Source organism: Chiloscyllium plagiosum, unplaced genomic scaffold, assembly GCF_037043375.1.
Source record: "Chiloscyllium plagiosum isolate Xiang-an unplaced genomic scaffold, Cpla_swu_hap1 HiC_scaffold_36, whole genome shotgun sequence".
NCBI classification, from domain to species: domain Eukaryota; kingdom Metazoa; phylum Chordata; class Chondrichthyes; order Orectolobiformes; family Hemiscylliidae; genus Chiloscyllium; species Chiloscyllium plagiosum.
The window spans coordinates 12,805,774-12,823,652 of NW_028270174.1; the positions used below are offsets into that span (position 1 = coordinate 12,805,774).

The 17,879-nt window shown below is 38.4% G+C and overlaps 1 protein-coding gene across 4 annotated transcripts in view; it reads left to right on the forward strand.

Annotated features, from left to right (window-relative positions):
* aimp1a (aminoacyl tRNA synthetase complex interacting multifunctional protein 1a) overlaps positions 1 to 17,879 on the forward strand; it is a 65,638-nt gene that overhangs the window by 15,717 nt on the left and 32,042 nt on the right. For all 4 annotated transcript variants that reach the window (XM_043674345.2, XM_043674342.2, XM_043674343.2 and 1 more), the window contains exon 2: positions 10,949 to 11,082. In XM_043674345.2, the coding sequence (XP_043530280.2) occupies positions 10,974 to 11,082 (109 nt within the window). In that variant the 5' untranslated portion in view covers positions 10,949 to 10,973. The remainder of the gene's footprint in view (positions 1 to 10,948; positions 11,083 to 17,879) is intronic.

Genomic DNA, 17,879 nt, shown 5'->3' on the forward strand with positions numbered 1-17,879 from the left:
ACGCCAAGCATCATTATTTTCTGCAACAGCCTTTTGAATGGCACCTTGTTGAATGCATTTTGGAAACCTAGATACTGGGTCCCCATTATCCACTGTGTTCGTAATGTCTTTATGGAATTCCGGTAGATTAGTCCAGCGTGACCTGCCCTTCATGAACCCATGGTGTGTCTGCCCAACGGGACAATTTATATCTAGATGCCTTGCTATTTCTTCCTTGATAATAAGCTCAAACATTTCCCCCATCACCGAAGTTAAGCAAGCTGGTCTATAATTCACTACCTAATGTCTACTGCCCTTTTTAAATTGTGTCATCACATTTGCTGTTTTCAAATCTGTTGTAACTGCCCCAGAGTCCAGTGAATTTTGGAAAATTACCACGAGTGCATTTGCTATTTCTCCCACCATCTCTTTTAGTACCCTGGGATGCACTCCATCAGGCCCAGGAGACATGTCTATCTTTAGCTCCATTAGCTTGTCCAACACTATCTCTTTTGTGATAATGATCATTTCCAGGTCTTCACGTACCTTCATCTCTTTGTCAATTGCTGGCATGTTATTCAATGTGTATGTATCTCAAAATTATGCAGAGTATAATTTAAGTTACACTATGCATTATTTTGAATGATACCATTGGATGGCACTGTGAAATGAGAGGGGTGAAGAAGTTTGTTGAAAATGAAAAATCGTGCTAGCTCATTTCAAATACTGCTGGTCCATACAACATTCAGTAATGCTATCATCCATTTTATCACTACTTCTTTCCCTTCCCTGTACCAGCATTTGCTTGTTTTGATTTAACTCTATTTTAAAGATACTAGCTTGCACTGGATCTATAGACTACAACATCTGGATTGCGAGCAGAAATAGAAATTTGATTATTGTTAGTTTGGGAGGGATGTTGTTGATGAAACACTATTTCTGGATGAAGCCGTTGGAAGATCTGGAACAATGTTGTGCTCATTCAGGGACTGAAGCAATGGTGCTGCTACCTCTTCTCAATTAACCCCACAGAGATTGAAGGTACGAGCATCTTGTTCAGAACGGATGAGTACCACACCAAACACGTGTGTTTACTGTCATTATGGGAGCTCTAAGTAATGCTGGAAAGTCTAAAGTGCTGGAAAATGACCTGTAAATGTCTCTTGTTGTTACCGATCCAAATTCATTTTTGCAAAACAAGGAGATTGAAATGTAAGAGGAATGAACCATAACCTAGTGATATACTTTTTAAATTGATCTGGTAGTTTAGTGGAAAATTATGCCTATCAACATGATTTCAACTTTAACACCTTGCGAAAGGTTCAGTATAGTTAAATGTATGGAGTGCTCAAAATAAACGTAACATAGTTAGTAAATTGAATTGGTGTAATGCTGAAAATCTGCCACTAGATGACATTAACACATTTAAATCTGCATTGTCAAATGTTTAGAGTGTGTTGAAAGCATCTTGGAGGGTAAAGAGGTCTCTACATCTAGTATTTGCATTCTAACTCCTTCCATCTTGCATTAGACCTGGTATTTGCAATGAGCTCTTGGTTTCAAACACTGGGACCAACTGTGGATTTGAATGCTTTTATGAAAAGTTACTTTATTTTCCCCAAAGCGTTTGACAATTTTGTGAAGGTTTGATTGCCGTACCTCTTTGAAAGCCGATATGGTTACTAGTTTCTTGACAGATTCGATAAGACGCTGACAGTGTCCTGTTATCTCTATGCAAAACTGCATAAAAAGTGTTTTGGTGGAAAAAGCAGCATTATGGTAACTGCCACTTCCGCATGAAATAAATCAACTGGAGCATTAGAAAAGGTGAGACTGAGAGACAAGTGACAGTTTTGGAAGGCACTTAACACGTTTATAAGGAAAGAGTGTGTGTTTGACAACAAAATGCTGGAGATAAAGTGCGTAACAGCCAGCTGTAGAGGGTAGTGACAAATTATGAGTTATGTTTACACTACATCAGATTTAGAGTGTCATAGCCTATTTCACAGGTGTCAACCAACTTCTGCAATTCTGGTAATACTTTTAACTTCAGATTTACAAGCTTTTTTCTTTATAATTATGGCACATTTTTTGTGTGGACTGAACATCTGGTTCATGTTTTCAGCAAAATGCTGATTTTTCTTGAAATTTCAATATGGCAATAAAAATGAACATTTGTTACAGCATGAAAACTATATCCTGCAAAGAAAATTGCAGGGTGAGTATCAATATTTCTAAATCTTGAACACTGCTCTTCGTGTAAAGTATAATTTTAAAAATAGCTTTGGTCTGTCATACCATAACATTTCAAATTTCTCGTTGTTTGAGGTCTGACCCTAAGATTTTCACTCTTTCCCTCTGCAAACCACAAACCAAAACAGGCCAGTTGAACACAATCAAAGGATTTGATTCAGCTCAGTTATATTTCATCTTGACTGAATACATTACAATGATGTCTTTTAGTTTAACACAAAATACATTTATTGTCTTTGCTTTCATTGATTACACAAATTATAACTGAAATAGACCATTTGCATCAGCCAGCCTGTATTGGTATTTATCCTCTGGGACCAGTGAAAATAATAATCTTCTCAGATTATAGGTTTCCTTTCACAGCTTTGACTTTTACATAGTTATCACAGTCTTGAGACATCTGACCTTGTTAACTACTATCTCTTATCCAGTACCTTCATTGTCCTTGAAGAACTTGTCATTGTGGAAATGCATGCTGATCTTACCCACAGCTTCCTAACAGTATTCATAATACCATCTATCTTCATTTTTCACTCAGTCAGCCTGCTTCTGAACCCTCATTAATGCTTTTATCATCTCTAAACTCGACTCTATTGCTCTCCCTGGTGAGTCTCAGATCCTCTACCATAGTGCTTCTCAAGTGGTGTTACGAGCTGAAATGTTTGGGGTCATGAGTTCTGAGAGACAGCAATGGTTACCACTGATCTGCGCTTCCCTCACTGTCAGAGGTTTGCCTATGCATTCATAAATCTTCTCCCCCTACCCTCCCACTTCTCAGTTTTCAGTGTGGGGTCATGACAATTTTTAAGCTTCACAATGGGGTAACAGTGAGGAAAAAGTTTACAAAGCACCACTCTACCCTCTGAACTTGAGTTCTTCTGAAATTCTATTACACCAATTTTTATTCACTATTATTCATAACTTTGACCTTCATTAGCTCCAAAGCCTTCAATTTTAAAATTCTCCTTGTGTTTAAATCTCTTCATGATCCTTCTCTTCCCAATTCTGTCATTCTTCTCCCATTGCCAAATTCTCCAATCCTTTCACTCTGGCATCTTGTGAGCTTATGTTGTGCATATTATACCCAAGTGCGCTTCAATGTTAAATATGGTCTCAGATGCATCATAAGACCACATTCATTATATTAAAATGATGCGTCCCCTTACTCCAGTTGACAGTCTGGTCATCAGTAGTATACACAAAGTAGAACCAGCTGCAGCAACATGTTGCACATCCAGACTTACTAAAATGCTACCAGGAATGAGGAACATCTTTCTGAGATTGACCTCGTTAGAGCAGAGAACGTACAGAAGATTCAACTGAGGTGTTAAAATACTTTGAAAGAGCAAGTAAGACTAACACTAATGCCTTTAAACAAAGGATGTAAATTTTATATTAGATTTAAATTACATTTGCAAATTAGATTAAGTGATAGTTCAATAGAGATACAGTGGAGACATTTAAAGGATATTTCAAAATACGCAGAATAGATATATTCCAACAAGTGGAAATGTTCCAAGGGGGAGGATCCACCATCCCAGTGACATAAGCTTTAATTGTGCACAGCAAGTCAGAAGATTGAACTGAACATAAAAACAGCAAAGATTGACTGAAGAGTTAATGAGAAGAGAAAATAAAAAAGCCACTCAGAAATATTAAAACAGATGGTAAGAGTTTCTGTAGATAATTAAAAAGGAAAAGGGTTAATAAAGTGAACATTATTAATTTCACAGACTCACTTTCTATAAGACTACTGAAAAATGGAGTTGACACATGATTGGAACATGTTTCATAACAATCTTCACTGTAGACGATACAAGTAACATCCCAGAAATAGCTGTAAACCAGAAAGTGGAAGCAAGGGTGAATATGAGAAAATTGCAATCACTGGAAAAATGGAACTGAGCAAATTATTGGAGCTGGAGGCTGACAGATTCTAGACCCTGTTGGACTTCATTCTTAGATCTTAAAAGAAGTGACAAGTGGACAAGTGGATTTTGTTTTAAGTTTCTAAAGTTTCCTAGTTTCTGTGAAAGTTCATTTACAGTGGAAAATGGCAAATATTTATTCAAAATGGGATGGAGGCGGAATGCAGGAAACTACAGACCAGTTAGCATAACACCTGTAATAGGAAAGGTAGTATTGATTTCCTTATTTAAGGAGTTATGTAATTATATTAGAAGCAGTTCAGAAATGATTTGTCAGGCTCATATCTTTGATAGGTAGGTAGACTTATGAGGAAATGTCAAACAGGCTAGGCTTGTATCTGCTGGAGTTTAGAGGAGTGAAGGGTTACATGATTGAAGAGTACAAGATTCTGAGGGGTCTTTACTGGTGCATGCGCAAAGGATGTTTTCTCTTGAGAAAGAATCTAGAACTAGCAAGTGTTAAAATAATAACTTGCCTATTTTAAATAAAAAAGATGAATTGTTTTCTCAGAGGGTTGAGACTTTGAAAATCTTCAAAAGTCACTTGAAGAAAGGTTTTATATTTCAGAGAAAGTGAGGACTACAGATGCTGGAGATCAGAGCTGAAAATGTGTTGCTGGAAAAGCGCAGCAGGTCAGGCAGCATCCAAGGAACAGGCGAATCAACGTTTCGGGCATGAGCCCTTCTTCAGGAATGAGGAAAGTGTGCCAAGCAGGCTAAGATAAAAGGTAGGGAGGAGGGACTTGGGGGAGGGGCATTGGAAATGCGATAGGTGGAAGGAGGTTAAGGTGAGGGTGATGGGCCGGAGTGGGGGTGGGGGCGGAGAGGTCAGGAAGAAGATTGCAGGTTAGGAAGGTGGTGCTGAGTTCGAGGGTTGGGACTGAGACAAGGTGGGGGGAGGGGAAATGAGGAAACTGGAGAAGTCTGAGTTCATTCCTTGTGGTTGGAGGGTTCCTAGGCGGAAGATGAGGCACTCTTCCTCCAGCCGTCGTGTTGCTATGGTCTGGCGATGGAGGAGTCCAATATCGCCAAACCATAGCAACACGACAGGTGGAGGAAGAGTGCCTCATCTTCCACCTAGGAACCCTCCAACCACAAGGGATGAACTCAGACTTCTCCAGTTTCCTCATTTCCCCTCCCCCCACCTTGTCTCAGTCCCAACCCTCGAACTCAGCACCACCTTCCTAACCTGCAATCTTCTTCCTGACCTCTCCGCCCCCACCCCCACTCCGGCCCATCACCGTCACCTTAACCTCCTTCCCACCTGTCGCATTTCCAATGCCCCTCCCCCAAGTCCCTCCTCCCTACCTTTTATCTTAGCCCGCTTGGCACACTTTCTTCATTCCTGAAGAAGGGCTCATGCCCGAAACGTCGATTCTCCTGCTCCTTGGATGCCGCCTGACCTGCTGCGCTTTTCCAGCAACACATTTTCAGCTTTTATATTTCAGAGGTGAGTAGAAAAGATTATAAGCAAGGGTGAGAAACATTACCTGGATAAGTGGGAACGTGGAGAATGATGGAGCAGGCTCAAGGGGCCAAGTGGACTACTCCTAATTTATATGTTCACAAGTACCGTTAATGTGTAAAAGATCAGAGAGGAGATTAGCAGAGATTTTATTTTCTACAGAGAGCTATGATAGAGTGCACTGTCTGAATGGATAGTAGAAACAGAATCAATGTTAACTTGAAAAGGAAATTGGATTATTACTTGGAAAATAAAATTTTATAGGGCTGTGGTGGAATAATTATGTATATGTCCAGACTGATTGGCTGGCTTTCAGCAAAAGTGTCCAAAACGTCGACTCTCCTTCTCCTCGGATGCTGCCTGACCTGCTGTGTTTTTCCAGCGTCTCACTTTTAAGACTCTGACTTGTGTCTTTATCAAAGTGTTGACAGACATAATGGGCCAAATGGTCTCCTGTGCTGTCTGATTATATGTTGTGCTGAGCCAAGTCTCAAAGAGAGAAATGCTTGTTTTTATATGGGGACAAGTTGCTTATTCAAGATGTCCCTGACTGTTTCACGGGCAATGTGCATAGGATTAGCAGACCTAATCCTATGTTTAGATTAGATTAGATTAGATTAGATTAGATTACTTTACAGTGTGGAAACAGGCCCTTCGGCCCAACAAGTCCACACCGACCCGCCGAAGCGTAACCCACCCATACCCCTACATTTACCCCTTACCTAACACTACGGGCAATTTAGTATGGCCAATTCACCTGGCCCTGCACATCTTTGGACTGTGGGAGGAAACCGGAGCACCCGGAGGAAACCCACGCAGACACGGGGAGAATGTGCAAACTCCACACAGTTAGTCGCCTGAGTCGGGAATTGAACCCGGGTCTCTGGCGCTGTGAGGCAGCAGTGCTAACCACTGTGCCACCGTGCCGCCCACAAAGTCCAGTTTCCCTTCAACTGCTTATCTAATATATTATTAAATGCTGAAATAGTCTCTTTCATTCACTGCTTCCAGTGTATTCATGTTCGCAAGCTTTATAAAATGCTTCTGCCAGTTTGTTTTAAAATCTTTGTTTAGTCTTGTACCTCCATCCTCTTGTTCTGGATACCTCAGTCAATGACAACTATTATTCTGTCTGATTACTTTATAATTTTAAAGTATTGAACAAACTCTTAATTTCCTCAATTCTCTCATTAAGCAATCCAAACTATGCAAATCTCTTTTTATTTTTATTCTTGATTTTATTCTTGATCTATAGATTTTTAAATTTTGCCTTTCTCTATCAGGTTTACAAACCAGTTCAATTTCTTGAAAATATGCGTTTCAGCATTTTATTTTCCAGTCAGTAGGCTGTCCTTAAATTTCACTTGAATCTTCATGAAGATGCTTACTTAAAATTATCTTGGCGTGAGGCTCCTGGTGCAGAGCACTCTTTGGGAGGAATGTGGATTTGAAAAATTGGTGTGGAGACCAGCACTCAATTTGTTGTCCTCATTTTCCTGTCAAAATTTCCCTTCTGTACTGTATACAATTAAGGATTAAATATCTGATTTTTTTTTTACAAATTACAAAAAGCTTACTTTCTAAATTTTTATTCTTTTTTTAAAAAGTCTTTGAATTAAAGCTAAAGTGAAGAACCATAGACATTTTCTTCACAGGGCAGCATGGTGACTCAGTGGTTAGTACTGCTGCCTCACAGTGCCAGGGACCCAGGTTCAATTCCAGTCTTGGGCGACTGTCTGTGTGGAGTTTACACATTCTCCCAGTGGCTGCGTGGGTTTCCTCCAGGTGCACTGGTTTTCTCCCACAGTCCAAAGATGTGCAGGTCAGGTGAATTGGCTGTGCTAAATTGCCCATAGTGTTAGGTGCATTAGTCAGAAGGAAATGGGTCTGAGTGGGTTACTCTTCGGAGGGTTGATGTGGACTTGTTGGGCCAAAGGGCCTGTTTCCACACTGTAGGGAATCTAATCTAATCTAATCTAATGACCTGAGGTGATCTCTGGCACATATAGTTGGAAAGTAAAACTATGTTCTGTCTCTTAATAATTGATTGGATCTACTTTTCAAGGTCCACTTTTTTTGTCAAAAGTTTTGATACCCCACTGCTCTAATATGACAAAATCATTCAACTTGTTTTTAATAGAACCTATAAGTCCTCCCACTTTTTGACTGCTTGATCAAATCCAGCATTGCCACTGCTTTGTTTCAGTATTGAAGTCCAATTTATCCATAATTTTTGTATTTATCGTCATGTGTAGCAAATTTATGTATGGGCTCACATTCCAGCATTGTCTCAGGCGGAAAACGGCTGTACGATCTTAAGTGCTTCAGATTCAAAAGTGCAGAGAGCTGTCTTGAGATAGTGACTAATTTTGAAAGTTTGATTTTCTTTTTAATGTTTTTGCCTTGCAGCTGTAGAAATATTTTTGCACTTGTGTTAAGTTATCATTCTTATATAGTGTGCAGTATATCTGTCATAGGAACACAGACACATCTCCGGAGTGTTTCACATTGAGGGCTTGACTCTGTCTGCAATGCAACTAGTCTAGTGTATGGTGTGTTTCAGAGGTGTTTGGAAATTGGTTGCATGTCCTTAGGCTTTAAAACTTGAAGTAGCATGTTTTAATGCTAAATTGGACACTGCTTTTAAAGAAATTAGACACTGGGAAAACAAAATTATGTGTTGTGTTTGCACCTTTTTCTCTGGACCACGCAAGTCCTGTTTAATTAACTTCAGATGTTGCCTTCCTTTCCTGAATAGATGTACATTTCTTATTTCAATCTATGACAGATTTCCATACTTTAGAGCCACATAAAAGCTTTTTGAAAGACTCTAGTGTTTTTCAAGTTTTTTTATTTAAAAAAGACTAACTGAGCATCTATCCTATGACTACAAGCTAATTGCAACGTTTGCTTATATTACAACAGCAGCAACATTAAAAAAATTAAATCAGCTGTACACCTTCTCTAAGTGGGAATATCAATGTTAATCTTAAACAACATACAATGTATGCCTTCGATTGTGTGTTGTGGGGGGAGGGGGGAAGATGCCTTAATTTCCCCTTAATGGTTGTGGGGAAATAACATTAAGTAATCCAAAATAACAAGTTAAGTGAAATAATGAAGTGATATAAGATGGTATTTACTCACCTTAGACATGTCCCAGTCCATTATTCCCTGAAATGAACTCCTGACGTTTACCAGGATTCATGCTTATGAACCTACAGTGGACTTGGGCAGCATTGTAGGCATTCTTAATTCCAGTAGCCTTTTAATGTGACTACAGTTACCAGAATACATAATTAAATTTTATGCCTTAAACTTTCTATTGCTGCCCATTATTGGTTTAAAGGATCGAAGTGAAACAAATACAGTCCATAAATTCCAGAAGCACATTTTTTTAGACTTTTCAGAAACCCCACACAGTGCCTGTTAAATATGAAAGAGCAAGTACTGAGTCTCAGCTGCTCCATCTGTCAGCTCTGTGTGCTTTCTTTTATTTGAAGAATGCCACTGTAGCAAAAGACTAAGGTAGACATAGGTGCACCCTTAATGCAGCAGGAGATTAGGCTGACTTGTACCAGCATTGTGTCACTTTTGCACATTAAGCTTAATTATTGAAACTTGCACTGTGAATAACCCAGCCCACAATGCATTATGTAACCATTTAATTGACATATAAAACCAGGTCCCATTCATTCATTTAATATTTGCTTAGCTAGCGAAGCTATTCATTTCAGCATTTGGTTGTTAATGAGAGAACATGGAAAGATTGCCTTTAAGGATTTAGGATGAAGAACATAAGAGGTTTTATTTGCACAGGATTATGAATATTTGAAGATGTTCAGAAGGAGGGTCATTTGAAACCTGAATTGTTAACTCTGCTTTGTCTCCACAAATGCTGCTAGGCCTGCTGAGTTTTTCCAGCAATTTCTCTTTGTTTCTGATTTCCAGCAACTGCAGTTCTTTGGCCTTTTTGCTATCTTGAATATCAAACCTGGAGTTACTGATTGAAACAGAGATCATTGTAAATTTATACAAATAGATTTGATAGATGTTTGAAGCGAAGAGTTATAATGGGATATGAGAACAGGATGGAGGACTGGGTTTAAGACCACTGGTCAAAGGATAACTGAAAAAAATGGTTGGTTTTAATGTTCTAATACTCCATGTGATTGCAATTTTTTTTTGCAAAATCCTACAACTTGTAGTGATTTGTTTGCATGAATTTAGTGTATAGACTCTTAATTTTGAAGTTTACCAATCCTGCTTCATAAAACAGAAGATTATTCAGGTTGTTGAGTCTACACCGGCAATCTGTCAAGCAAATTGATCAGTGATTTTTCCACACAAACTTGTAGGGGCTATGGTGTTAATTTCACTCAATTGCCCATCCAATTTACTTTTCACATCCATCATCATCCCTTCATCTACACTCATTTTCCGTGGAGTCCCGGGTCATTACCATTTGATGCATAAAACAAATTCTTCCTTGTCCTCTGAATCTCTTGCCCCGATTATAAATTAATATCTTCCCCTGTCCTTAGCTAATTGAAACGGCCAGACTTTATCTACTTCATTGAAACCTAATGCTGCAATTTTGCAAACAATGAGTTAAATCTGCAAGTTTTCTTTAATGAACAAAATCTATTCAACTCTGCTATTCCAAGGACAAAATTTTTCACTTCGTTTTATAGTTTTACTTAAAGGCTTCTACATTTTGTAGTTGCCTCCAAGTATCATAGCAGATGTTTATTGACTACATGGTTCGAAGCTACTGTACTTGGAATTTTACTTTTGAAATTCTCAACAAAATGCCATTTTAATCTAAATGGAGGCACAATTCAAACCATAATATTTTCTGCAAAAAATTTTCAATAAGATGGCTCTCCTTTACAATCTAAAATTAAAGCAGTTATTCTGTGTTTCAATCAGTAGGGTTTATCCTTCATTTCTATATTTCTGCAGTAATAGGTATTTCCCTGTTTTCACGAGTCATTGTAATGAGTGTATGCCTTTTCTATTTCTGAGAGCTTTAACCACTTTTAGGATTTTATTGTTCAATTGTACAGGAAACTCACAAGCATGCCTTACTATAAGAAAAAGGAGCAGCAATATCACTGCAGGTTCTAAAAGCTATTGGCATCATGGCATCATATCTAATGTTGATCTTTTCACCTTCATTTATTCTGTAAAGTAATGAAGCAAATTTGTTCCAGTGACATTTGGCTTGAACAAAATTTACATTTCTGAGCTTCTTAAAAAGTAATGTGGTGGGCATCTGTCAATGCTGATAAAAAAATGCTTATCCTTTTTTCCCTCTCAGGTTTCTAGTCCGGCAATTGATAAGGATGTCTAACGATCGTGCTCTGTTAAATCGGTTGGAGCAGAGAGCTACCGAGGCTGACCAAGTTATTGAGTATCTGAAACAACAGGTTGCCTTACTTAAAGAGAAAGCAAGTAAGTTTAGAATGTTGTGCTCATTTATTTATATATCCTTGTTACCCTTTCCTCATGTGTTTTCTTCTTTCAGTATATCTAAAATAGTTTGCCATGCTACTTTGTGATCGACAACGAGAAGCTTATGATTGTCTAAATCATAAGCTTTCACAAGCTGCTGTATAGTTAACCAACAGGGGGCATACTTATAACAAAGAAACACCATGCCAACCTGTTTCCTTACCATAAGATTGAATTAATTGTCTAATTAAGAGTGCATGTCATGACTTCAAATCCAGCTGACTTGTTTAGGAGCTACGAATCAGGATTCTTTTGATAGATTTTCTGACAGGCTTGGAACTTTTTCTTTTAAATTGAATATAGTGCATGGAGATCCTGCTTCTCAAAAGTCTTTTGCAAACATGCCTATTCTTTAAATAGTATTGTGTTAATAGTGGGTTTAGAATTGTTAAAACTTTGTTCTTATGGCATTTACTGCAAATACAGCTGCTTTTTTCCAACATCTGTGTTGTAGTTGTGTTCTGTTTTACAGGGACATTAATCCCTGATTTATGCTGAGTCAGTCAGTCGAATAGCAGTACAATTGCTCTCAATAACCCTCAGCAAAGAACAACAGTAATTACATTTGCAAGACCTTTAATGCAGTAACATGACTCAAGGTGCTTCACCAGATTGCTTTAAAAGACAATCTGGCATTGAAGCATGCACTGTGATCTTCAGGTAGATTTTCAAGAATGCATAAAAGTGGGAATGAAGTTCAGGGATTAAATTCCAGAGTTTCAGGACTCGGCAGTATAACTGCCTGCCAATTGTGGAGTGTTGACATATGGAAATGCATGAGGTCAGAATTAAGATTTGGAAGATTGTAAGCAAGGGAAAGCTTGTTGAGAAAAGTAAGGGCAGACAAAGGAGAATTTGAAAATCCTTAAAATTTGAAGTTGCTGCTTAACTGGAAATCACTGTAGGTTGGTGAATATTTGAGCTGACAGGGATCAGAACCTGGTGCAAATTATGAAATGAGGTGAACATAAGTTGCCTGTGGGTGCTAGGTAGGAGACTGGACAGGAGAAGGTTAGGCTAATCCAGTTTAGGCTCAACGAAGGCATTGATGATGTCTTCAGATGAATTGAAGAGGGGTGTAGTTGGGTGATGTTGCAGTGCTGGAATTCAGCAGTCTTGGCGATGGCAAATGCATGGGTTGGATTACAAACTCAGCTCGGGGCTAAATAGCAGACCAAGAAGGTGAAATATGACCATGGGTTTCCCTTCCTAAGTGCTTTGCAATACTGTGTGTTTTTGTGTACATCAGGTGAGTGCAAGCTCAGCCATTCATGTTTCCTGTTTTTTTTAGACAATGTAGTTCTCCACCGTATGCATAAAAATTATGTTTTGGTTAACATAGAGTCAAAGAGTTACACAGCATGGAAACAGACCCTTCATTTCAACTTGTCCATGCCGACCAGACATCCTAAATTAATCTAGTCCTGTTTGTCAGCATTTGGCATATACCCCTCTAAATCCTTCTTATTCATGTACTCATCCAGATGCCTTTTAAATGTTGTAATTGTACTAGCCTCCACCAATTCCTCTGGCAGCTCATTCCGTGCACGCTCCACCCTCTGCGTGAAAATGTTGCCCCTTTGGTGCCTTTTTAAATTTTTCCCTTCTGACTTTAAACCTATGTCCTCTAGTTATGGACTCCCCTACTCTGGGGAAAAAGACCTTGTCTATTTACTCTATCCATGCCCCTCATGATTTTACAAACCTCAATAAGGTCACTCCTCAGCCTCCGATGCTCCAGGAAAAACAGCTCCAGCCTGTTCAGCCTCTCCCTATAGCTCAAATCTTCCAACTCTGGCAACATCCTTGCAAATCTTTTCTGAACTCTTTCAAGTTTCACAACATCCTTCCTATAGCAGGGAGATCAAATTGAATACAGTATTCCTAACCAACGTCCTGTACAGCCTCAACATGACCTCAAGACTCCTGTACTCAATATACTGAAAGTAACGGCAAGCATACCAAACGCCTTTTTCACTATCTTGTCTACCTGCGATTCTACTTTCAAGGAACTATGAACCTGCACTCCAAGGTCAGCAACACTCCCCAGGACCTTACCATTAAGTATAAGTCCTGCCCTGATCTGCCTTTTCAAAATGCAGCACCGCACATTTATCTAAATTAAACTTCATCTGCCACTTCTTGGCCAATCTGATCGAGGTTCCATTGTACTCTGAGCTAACCTTCTTTGCTGTCCACTACACCACCAATTTTGGTGTTATCTGCAAACTTATTAACAATACTTCCTATGTTCACATCCAGATCATTTACATAAATGACAAAACGTAGTGGACCCAGCACCGATCCTTGTGACAAACTGCTGGTCACAGACCTCCAGTCTGAAAAGGAACTCTCCACCACCACCCTGTCTTCTATCTATGAGCCAGTTCTATATCCAAATTGCTAGTTCTCCCTGTATTCCATGTGATCTAACCTTACTAACCAGTCTACCATGAGGAATCGTGTTGAACACCTTACTGAAAGCCATATAGATCACGCCCACCATTCTACCTTCATCAGCCCTCTTTGTTACTTCTTCAAAAATCTTAATCAACTTAGTGAGACACAATTTCCCACACACAACAAAACCATGTTGACTATCCCTAATGAGTCCTTTCATTTACAAATACATGTGAGTCTTGTTCCTTAGGATTCACTCCAACAACTAGCCCACTGCTGATATCAGGCTCACCAGTCCATAGTTCCTTGGCTTTTCCTTACTATCTTTCTTAAATAGTGGCACTACATTAGCCAGCCTCCAGTCTTCTGGCACCTCACCTGTGACAATCGATGATACAAATATCTCAGCAAGGGGCCAGCAATCATTTCGCTAAATTCCCAGAGTCCTAGGGTACACTTGATCAGGTCCGGGGATTTATGCACCTTTTATGTTTTAAGACGTATAGCACCTCCACCTCTATAAAATGGACATTTTTCAAGATGTTACTATTCATTTCCTCAAGTTTCCTAGCTTCTATATCTTTCTCCACAGTAAACACTGATGCAGCATACTTGTTTAGTATCTCCCCCATCTCCTACAGTTCCATATGTAGGCTGTCTTGCTGCCTTTGATGTCAGATGGTTGCTATCTGTAGAACTGTCTACTAGAAAAACATGCTGCTTACAGTTTACAGCCATAAGGAAAGAAAACAGAGAAGAAAAAATATTCTTTACATTTTGACCTTAGGTAGGGTATTAATTTGTTATTAACGTGCATTCAGTAGGGATCTGGTCAATTTTAAGTCCCAACTACAAGTCTAGCCAAGAATGATGTAAGACTGAAATGATTAATACTCCTGAGTGAAACAGACTTTTGGCAGTCATCATCTAGTTTCTAGTTGTGAGAGACCACAGTGCAACGTTGCCTATAACTAATTGGCACTGATGTCATTCTCGTGTGCTTGAGTTTTTCTTATTAGGTCAATCTAAGGAATGTCAGTTATAATTTTTCCTAGGAGGCAGTAATGGATTTATCACTGCGTTGAGATGTTATACAATTGTTGATTCAAATAAAACCACTTTTCCCATTTTCTTAAACTAATGCAATGTGGATGACAAGGGCACTGCGAACTTTATGTATAGTGTAGTGACTGTTTAGTTTTGTGGTAGTGTGTAAGAATAATCTAACAGATTTTGAGAGGTATGTGTCCTAAATTGGTGTTTTGGCTTGCAAGTTATCTTGGCAAAGTGAACATATTCAAAGTGATCCATCACCCTAACCTGTAGCCACAGAGAAAAGGCCATAATCAAACTAAAACCAATGAACCTATAGCCAGAAAATAATAATTTATCTTGCAAGCAAATCATGAGTATTTGGAATACCAAATTGAACATAAAGTTACTACTTCTCTCTATCTGTATTGGAAAAATAACTTTAAAAATATAACGTCAGTGGGTGATGGAGGCTTGAAATCATAGACAAAGTTTGTCTCACTGGGAGGAACGAACATGATCTGCATAATTGAAATAACAACATAGGATTCCTTAGGTATCATTGGCAAAATGTTGGGATCAGTGATCTAGATCTGCTGTCACCAGTGTCAGTCTGATTGAATTTGGTGACAGTTCCTTTTAAAATCAAGATACAAATGTTGGATTGTTCTCCACCTCTCTGAATCAGTGTTAAACAAAGGGTAGTTGATTGTAAGAGCTGGAGTGTAGTAGCAACTCTTATTTTTTTGTTTTGGAATGCACAAATGATTTTATTTTAAGTGTTGGGTTATCTTTAAAATCTTTTGCATGCTGCAAATGTGTGCAAATGTAATCAAAAGGTCAATTTATATGACCTGTATAAAAACTTCCAGATTGCTGCATGTTTGCACAGTTTAGTGGAAACATTAGTATATGGGAGCCTTTATCTTTAGGAAGTCAGGTTTCTTCTGGCTCTCCCCCTCCTACAGTTTCCTCCCTTTATTCATCTTTGTAAGCATAGCATGATCCCTGTTTTTGTCATTGCTTTTTTCTGGAGGATTCTGTTCCTAGCACACACAGGAAGCTATATTTATAGGTACCTCATTTTATAACTAGGAGTAAAACATGACCTTAGTGTTTTGCTCTTTTCATTTCCAGTTAGGCTGCAACTAGAGGGTTGTTTTCTGCACTGGAATCCATACTGTAGGAGGGATGTGATTGTACTGGAGAGGGTGCGGAGGAGATTTATCAGACTGGAGAATTTTAGTTATGAAGAGATTGTAAAAAAGGGTTGTTTGCCTTGGAACAGAGGAGACTGGGAGGGGGGAGCAGGATGGGACATGATTGAGATGTATAAAATTATAGGGGACACAGGGTCGACAGGCAAAGACTTTTCCCTCTGGTAGAGGAATCAATGACCAGGGGCACAGGTTTAATGTAAGGAACAGGAAGTTTAGAGGGATGTGAGGAAAATCTTTTCTCATCCAGATGGTGGTGGGAAATTGGAATTTACTGTCTGTAAGAATGATAGTGACAGAAACCCTCAAGATTTAAAAATATTTAGGTGCGCATTTGCAATGCCAAAGCATTTGAGGATAAAGGCCAACTGCTGGGGAATGGGATTATATACTTAGGTGGTGGTTTTTGACCAACGCAGACTTAATGAGCTGAAGGGCCTTTCTCTTTGCAATAAATCTCCATGAGTCTATTTTTACCCCTTCCACTTCGTCTAATGATGCATCGCAGCCTGTTCAAACATGCTATGATACAACTGTGGAATAGGTGGGACTTGAACCCAGACCTTTGGCCAAGAGGTTGGGATACTAAGATTGCTTGAACATGCAATTCAACCTCTCCTTAAAATAGATGACTGACATTGAGAGTGCATATTATCTGCATATAACTTGCAACTGAGAGAATTATTCACTTAAAACTACAAGATCATTCATATTAAAATAATGAAAAATGTGTGTTCATAAAGATAAAACAAAGGAAATACATATGAAAGACTAACTTCCAAACAAACAGTTTCATTATTGTTTTGTTATGTGGGTTCATGTTAGAAATAAGTAGAAACATAAGATGTTAAAAAAGGAAATGGTAAGCAGAATTGCTTCCTGATCCTACATTGAGGACAATGCTTCAGAACAACAGATAAGAACACAATCTTGTCGACTCTCAATTTATATTAGGCAAATGACCCTACATCAAGTTTCTATAATGTATTTTTTGTCATTACTGAGTTGATTGAAAGGAATTAAGATGTCAGTAGTGTGTCTAAGATTATTCAATTAATGAATGTATATGGAAACATTTGTTCAAATTGTGACTTAAAATGCACTTCCATGTCAACTTGGCTTGTATACTCATCAATATTTGTTGTTAGGCAAATTGATTCTACTTTCAGGACAAAGGATACTTTTTTGTTATGGTAAATTATTGGATGCTTGTTCTCAACTGGTGTAATCTAATGAACTCGTAAAATAACTCAAGATTTTGAGTTAATTGATATCTTCAAAGAACATTGAAGTTTCTCTGTTTTCTTCTGATGTATGTTTTTCAACAATATCTCCAACTAAAACATATTTTGGCTACAATATTGAATCTCTTTGGCCAAAAGCAGTAAATAATATATTTAATATCTATAAGTCTCATGAAAATGGTTGATTTAAACTTAATTGTTTCTTTAAAATTGCAGTGATTACATGCTCAGTTATAACCAATTAAGCTGTGACATTTTATCTACTGAGCATTTTGACAATACAAATGGATAAGGTGAATCATTCATATCATTCACAACCAGCTTCTTACAATTAACAGCAAAATTTGTTAAATACCATGGTGGTTCATTGGTCCATCATGCTTATGCATTCCAATGTTTAAATATATAGCAACCCAGCTATTGACAGCATATATCAGTTTGCAGACAAACATAATGACAAGCAAGATTGGCTACTGTATCTCTTGAGAATCAAAATAAGCAAAATTCAAAAAGCTTACTTGAACAAGTCTGTTACTTGTCAAAAGTAGAGGCCAAAGAGAGATCTATATAGAGTGCCTTGGAACGTTCTTCTGTTGGGAAGATTTGCTGTCTTTGTTCTAGACTAGTGTTATTTTCCTTGCATGGAAAATTATTTTTTTATTACTTCTTCAGGAGATGTGGGCTTCTTAGGCTGGGCCAGTTATTGTTGCTCATCCCTAATTGTTTTTGAGAACTTGAGAGGGTTTTCCTAATATGGTGGGGTGGGTCGGAACTGGGGAAGCAGGTCAGCATGTGAGGAGACAGTCGAGTTTAATAGGATGAATATGGCTGCAGGGTGGTCAGA